At 36.7% G+C, this 7,440-nt stretch overlaps 1 protein-coding gene across 1 annotated transcript; it reads left to right on the top strand.

Moving 5' to 3' along the window:
• The first annotated feature begins 1,152 nt into the window (after nucleotides 1-1,152).
• Nucleotides 1,153-6,336, top strand: LOC141386843 (uncharacterized). Its single transcript, XM_073955750.1, has one exon. It carries the CDS (start codon nucleotides 1,153-1,155, stop codon nucleotides 6,334-6,336), a length of 5,184 nt encoding a protein of 1,727 aa, XP_073811851.1.
• Nucleotides 6,337-7,440: the final 1,104 nt, after the last annotated feature.

Raw genomic sequence — 7,440 nt, 5'->3', positions numbered from 1 at the left:
TAAAAATCCATTTTTTTCATAATAAACGTTGTTGGAGCAGATTATTATGTGTATTTTTTGTTTATATGTTTGTATTTTATTTGGTATTTGTCGGGTCTGTTTGTTATTCTTTATTTTAAAATTATTTAAATTCCACATTATTTACGGCCCACCTTAATGTTAATCTTGTTCGTTCCACCCTAATGTGTTTCTTATCATTATCCCTTTTGTCTCGTGTTCGTTATGACGAGAAACGACAACAACAGTGCCTACTAGTTTAGGCAGCATTTGTCTGTTTTTAGTTTCGTCGTTCGTTGTGTGTTTAAAGGGCAACAACAACATTGTTGCTAAATCTAGTTCTGCTTGTATGCTTGTTACATACATAGCAATTACTGTGGCCCTTTATTTTGTTTTTGTTTGTATTTTGTTTTGTGCGAATTTCGTTAATTGCACATTTCTATTATGTTTCAATTTTTGTGTGTTCCCTTTGTGTTGTGGCCCTACAAGAAGGGCATTTGAAACATATGTATGTAGTTAGTTGACATTTAACCGGCTATAGACACCGACAAATAAATTGAAACTTTTATACAAAATTAAATAGTGCGTTTTTATTTCGATTTCGGGCGCAAATAAAATTATAAACTTTCTGTCAAACATTTTGGCGACCGTGACAGGACGGTAGCTTTGAAAATTAAAGTAAATCAATTAATATTTAATTGGTTGAACAAATACGAAATAAAGTGGAAATTTGTGCTTCAAATAAATTCGAGTTGTGGTATATCGTTGTTGTTGTCGGCCACAACTACATAACATAAACAGTCGCTCTGCTTTATTATTGAACATTTTGTCGATTAATTTACATCGCTATCGCCGTAATTCTTACATCGTTTGTTTTTGAAAAGGATTAATAAAATCCTTTAACAGAAAGATATTTGTGTCTCGAAGGAAAACTATTACAAAATTAATTGTTGCTCGTTGTCGAAGAGTTTTTTCCAGTGATTGAGATTGGAAAATACACACATACAAACATTAGTGTTCTAATTGGTATTAGAAATAAATACATTTACAAATTAACCACCATATTGAGTGAGAAATTTCAAGTTTTGGCGCTTTATTTTAAAATAGAAGCTAATTTCTCTTGTTAAATTTGCTTATTTCTGTGTTGCTCTCAAAATGCCTAAAGACGGTGCTGAATTGGTTGAAGAGAATGCTAGTAGCTCGGAACTAGCTTCTCTTAAAGTGCAACGTAGCTCAATAAAGAAAAATATTGCAAATATACAAAAGAAAGTGGAAAAGGATGGTTCTAAAATGGACTTGACCATTTTAGAATGTCGTTTGGAAATTCTAGAATCGTACTTCAAGCAGTTGTGTGAAATACAAAGCCAAATTGAATCCATAAATCCAAATGATAATTCGAGAATTGATTTAGAAGAAACATTCATTATTGCAAAATCTAAAATCATGAAATTATTGAAGAAAAGTCGTGGCTCAGTGTCTGCGGAAATGAGTTTGATGAATGCTTCTATGGCTTGTGGTTCAAGTAGTTCTAGATTGCCTTCACTTAAGTTGCCCAAATTCGACGGTAAATACAGTGAATATAAACGATTCATTACTGCATTTAATAATATGGTGAATGATAACCCAGCAATCAGTTTAATCGAAAAATTTAATTATCTGCTCAATTGTCTATCGGGTCCAGCCTTAGCTGTCGTGGAACCATTTCAAGTATGTGAAGACAATTACGAAAAAGCATTGAATAGACTAGAAGAACGTTACGATAACAAAGTGCTCATATTTTTGGAACATATAGAGTCGTTGTTTAACGTTCCAAAAATGCAGAAAAGTGACAGTGTTTCTCTGCGTCATCTAATTGATACGGTTTCTGCAGTTCGTGGTTCATTGTTATCTCTCGGTTCAGAAGCAGATGTTATGAATGCAATTTTAGTGCATATGGTGTTATCGAAATTGGACAGTGATACAAAAGAGAACTATGATGAAAAACAAGACTTCAAATCGTTGCCCTCATGGGACTTGTGTTACGAACTTTTAAGTCGTCGTTGTCAGTTTCTCGAAAGCCATAGAAAGAGAACTGAAGTTACAGAAAAAGTGGTTGTAAATAAACCTAAACCAAATACTAGATTCAATCGGTCGGCTCATACATTTGTCAACTCAAATTCGAACTGTTCATATTGTAACTCAAGTGAACATAATATATCAACTTGCTCGTCGTTCGCAAACATTGTCGTCTCAGAACGTTTTAATTTCGTAAAACGTAGTGGACATTGCATCAACTGCCTTCGAAAAGGTCATATGGTGTCCAAGTGTTCCTCAAAATCTCGATGCAGAGTTTGTAGTTCTGCACATCACACGCTTTTGCACATCTACAGTAGCCCAGAACAACCTACTACATCGAATTCGAATGGTAACTCACCACAACCATCAACCAGCTCTAATCCAGTGTCGTTCGTGGCTCGTTCGTTTAAAAGAGCGATTATTCCAACAGCTGTAATTTTGATGAAGGATAATTGTGGCACATTTCAGACGGTAAGAGCTCTGTTAGATTCTTGTTCTGAATTGAATTTCATTTCGGAGGAAACAGCAAAAAGGCTGAAGCTCAAATTTAGGCCATTTTCTCAAGAAATATCGGGAATTGGAGAAGTTCGGACAGCAATCAAATTTTCTGTCGATGCGACCATTAAATCCAGAAGTAGTTCGTTCCAGTGGTCCTCTAATTTCGCAGTGACAAAAACTATTTCGTCTCGTCAGCCTGGAGAATTTCTCAACACTTCACAATGGAAGATTCCTCAAAATATAGAATTGGCAGATCCGTTGTTCTATAAGCCACAACGTATCGATGTGCTCTTAAGTGCTGAGGTCTTTTTTGATTTGTTGTTGGATGGTCGAATTTCATTGGGAAATGGTCTACCACATCTCACAAATACTGTTTTCGGCTGGATAGTTGGTGGTTCGTCACCCAGTCGTACTAATTCGACATCGTTGACTTGCAATTTGACTGTAAGTACACCTGAAGATCAAAAAATTGATGAATTCTTAAAATATTTCTGGGAAGTTGAGGAATATTCGAAGTCTCCTGCAACTTATACTGAAGAAGAACACCTTTGCGAAAAACATTTTATTGAAAATAGTCGTTTTGACTCTGATGGAAGAGTTGTAGTTCGTCTTCCATTCAAGAAATCCCCCGAATGTCTTGGTAATTCGTTTGAAATGGCTCGTAGGCGGTTTTTGTCGCTCGAAAGACGACTTGAACGTGATTCAACTTTAAAATCGATGTATGAAGAATTCATGCAGGAATATGTGTCGCTCGGACACATGTCACCCTACTCTCGATCCTTGGATAATTCGCATTACGTAATTCCTCATCATTGTGTCCTTAAACCCCATAGTATTACCACAAAACTCCGAGTAGTATTTGATGCATCAGCTCGTAGTTCTTCGAATCATTCCTTGAATGATATATTGATGGTCGGTCCAACAATTCAACAGGATTTGATCACCACACTCTTCTCTTTTCGTTTGCACAAATACGCTCTCACTGCAGATATTTCGAAGATGTATCGGCAGTTTCGAATTGATGATCAAGATAAAAGATTTCAACTCGTTTTGTGGAGAACAAATAAAAATGATGAACTTCAGGTATTCCAATTGAACACAGTAACTTATGGCTTATCGGCCGCCCCTTTTTTGGCAATTCGTAGTTTGTTTCTCATTGCAGATAAATACAAATCATCGCATCCTTGTGGTTCGGAGGTCTTACGACAAGATCTTTACGTCGATGATGTACTAACTGGCGCCGATAATATCGAAGCTCTAGCCCTCAAGAGGGACGAGCTAATACAAATTTTGAAATTGCATGGTATGGAATTGTCCAAGTGGAATAGTAACCATGCGTCGCTCACGTCGAATGATGATACTGAAATCATCATAAAAACATCGGACAACGACATTACCAAAACTTTAGGTATGTCCTGGAAACCTCAGCAAGATGTTTTCCTATATCGTTTTGAGTTGCCCGATGTCACAAATCCTACCAAAAGATCTATTTTGTCGCTCGTATCCAAGATTTACGATTTGCTTGGAATTCTGAGTCCCATCATCATTCGTTGTAAGATTTTGCTGCAAGAATTATGGGTTCAGAACATTGGATGGGATGATCCACTCAATGATCATCTCAAGGCTTTGTGGTTCCAAATAAAAGATGACTTGTCGTTCATTCACCAAGTAGAAGTTCCACGATACGTTCTCACTTCGCCTGATCGGCTTGGTGAAATCCATGGTTTCGCAGATGCTTCTCAACGTGCCTATGGTTGTTGTATTTATTATCGTGTCTCGGAGAATGGTATGTACAAAACTACATTACTCATTGCTAAATCCAAAGTAGCTCCCATCAAAGCCCAATCCCTACCCCGTCTTGAATTGTGTGCTGCCGTTTTGCTCAGTAAAACGTGGCTCAAAATCAAACCCAAAATAGAAAAATTCGTCTCGTCGTTGCACTTTTGGACCGATTCCAAAATTGTCCTTCAGTGGCTCAAACTCCATTCGTCGACTTTGAATTGTTTTGTTGCAAATCGTATCTCAGAACTTCAAGAAGAAACTCGAAATGTTTTTTGGAGACATGTGCCTACAAAAAGTAACCCAGCTGACATCGTATCTCGAGGCTGTTCTGCTCAAGAGCTCTCAAGTACAATTTGGTTTCGTGGTCCATCGTTTCTTCAAGAAGATGTTTCAAATTGGCCTGGTACAGAAGAAGAATTCACTCGTGATGTCCCAGAACGTAGGAAAGCTGCAGTCTTCAAAGCCACAACCTGTGGAAAGAATGTCATTTCGGACATTCTCGATAAGCATTCTTCATATTATAAAGTAATTCGAATAATCGCTTATGTTTTTCGTATTTCCAACAGGTGCCCAGTAGATCGTTCCTTGAAGCCCATTGATGTCGTTCATGTACCTCCATCTGAACTTGAAGATGCGTTTTGGAAAACAGTTTCGCTTGTCCAGCAATCTTGTTATGCTTCTGATCTTCAGGCACTGGAAAAAGGCAACGTCGTTCAACCGTCGCTACAAAAATTGACTCCATTTTTGCATAAAATGGAAATAGGCACTAAAGAAATCAATATACTTAGAGTTGGCGGACGTCTAGCAAACGCTGAAATCCCTCTTGATGCTCGTTTTCCTGCCTTGTTGCCCAAAGATCATAGATTCGTAAAGTTGTATGTTGAGTATTTGCATCGAATGCATCTGCACGCAGGCCCAAAGGTGCTTTTGGGTATATTGCGTCAAAAGATTTGGATCGTAAACGCCAGGGAAGTTGTCCGAAAAGTCGTTCGGAATTGCGTACATTGTTTCCATTACAAACCAAAATTGTTGGGGCAAATTATGGGAAATTTGCCAATAGATCGTCTTCGAGCTCAACGTCCATTTCTGGTGACTGGAGTTGACTTTTGTGGTCCGTTCATGGCGTCATATCGCATTCGTGGAAAGTCACCCTACAAAACATACATCGCTGTTTTCGTTTGCTTCAGTTCCAAGGCAACCCATTTGGAACTCGTATCGGATTTGTCAGCAAACAACTTCATACTGTGTCTCAAAAGATTTGTTGGAAGACGTGGCATTCCCCAAAAACTCTTTTGCGATAACGCTACAAATTTCGTTGGAGCCCACAATAAGCTCAAAGAACTAAAGGAATCGTTTTTCAAAGATGAAGTTGTCCAAAAGATGAAGTCTGTTTGCTGCCAAATGGGTCTTGAATTCAATTTCATACCCCCTCGTGCCCCACACTTCGGCGGATTGTGGGAGGCTGCTGTCAAATCGACAAAAACGTTGCTCATCAAGAACATGTCTGAATCGTATCTCACATTTGAAGAGCTGCAAACATTAATTGTTGAAATAGAAGCCATATTGAACTCTCGCCCAATTGCTTCTATGTCAAATGACCCCAACGATGGTGAAGCGCTAACACCTGGTCATCTACTTATTGGTTCGTCGCTCGTTGCAATACCTGAGAAAACCATTGAAGTTGACAAACCATCTCTTCTAACTCGATGGCAACGTATTTCGTACTTGAAACAACAATTTTGGCATATGTGGTCCCGTGACTATCTTCTGTCTTTACAACAACGGTCCAAGTGGTTCACGAAGAAGAAGAATATAGAAGAAGGCCAACTTGTCGTAATCCACGAAGATAACACACCCCCTCAACAATGGATACTGGCTCGAGTAACAAAATCCATTTATGGTCGAGATGGAAAAGTCCGTGTGGTTGAATTGAAAACGAAGAATGGGTCCTGCTGTCGTCCGATCCATAAAATCGCTCCACTACCAGATGAACATGATGCTTGAAACTTGACGCTTCAACGGGCGGAGGATGTTGGAGCAGATTATTATGTGTATTTTTTGTTTATATGTTTGTATTTTATTTGGTATTTGTCGGGTCTGTTTGTTATTCTTTATTTTAAAATTATTTAAATTCCACATTATTTACGGCCCACCTTAATGTTAATCTTGTTCGTTCCACCCTAATGTGTTTCTTATCATTATCCCTTTTGTCTCGTGTTCGTTATGACGAGAAACGACAACAACAGTGCCTACTAGTTTAGGCAGCATTTGTCTGTTTTTAGTTTCGTCGTTCGTTGTGTGTTTAAAGGGCAACAACAACATTGTTGCTAAATCTAGTTCTGCTTGTATGCTTGTTACATACATAGCAATTACTGTGGCCCTTTATTTTGTTTTTGTTTGTATTTTGTTTTGTGCGAATTTCGTTAATTGCACATTTCTATTATGTTTCAATTTTTGTGTGTTCCCTTTGTGTTGTGGCCCTACAAGAAGGGCATTTGAAACATATGTATGTAGTTAGTTGACATTTAACCGGCTATAGACACCGACAAATAAATTGAAACTTTTATACAAAATTAAATAGTGCGTTTTTATTTCGATTTCGGGCGCAAATAAAATTATAAACTTTCTGTCAAACAAACGTTAATTAAAAAACCCATAAAAAACCTGGATTTTTTAAAAAAATTTTTCCATAAAAAATTTGGAATTTTTAAAAAATATTTTTCCAATGTGGTTTTTTTAAATATTTTTTTATAATTAACGTTGGTTTTTACAAGAATAGCTTTTATAATAAACGTGGATTTAAAAAAAAATATTTTTCCATAATTAACGTGGATTTCTAAAAAAAAGAGTTTTCCGTAATAAACGAGGATTTAAAAAAATAATTTTCTATTATAAACGGGGATTTTTTAAAAACATATTTTCCCATAATAAACGTGGATTTTTAAAACATATTTTCTCATAACAAAAGTGGATTCATTAAAAAAATATTTTTCCATAAAAAACGTGGATTTTTTAAAAAAAAAATATTTTTCCATAATGGATTTTTAAAAAAATATTTTTTCCATATTAAACGTGGATTTTTAAAAAAAGATTTTTCCAAATTAAACG

Source organism: Musca autumnalis, unplaced genomic scaffold (genome assembly GCF_047663935.1).
Source record: "Musca autumnalis isolate F117 unplaced genomic scaffold, ASM4766393v1 scaffold_5, whole genome shotgun sequence".
Taxonomy (NCBI): Eukaryota; Metazoa; Arthropoda; class Insecta; order Diptera; family Muscidae; genus Musca; species Musca autumnalis.
The sequence above is the reverse complement of the archived record's forward strand: the minus strand, read 5'-3'. Positions and strand labels throughout refer to the sequence as shown.

Excerpts from the sequence above, each read along its gene's own strand:
- LOC141386843 (XM_073955750.1), top strand. The coding sequence starts at position 1,153 with ATGCCTAAAGACGGTGCTGAATTGGTTGAAGAGAATGCTAGTAGCTCG.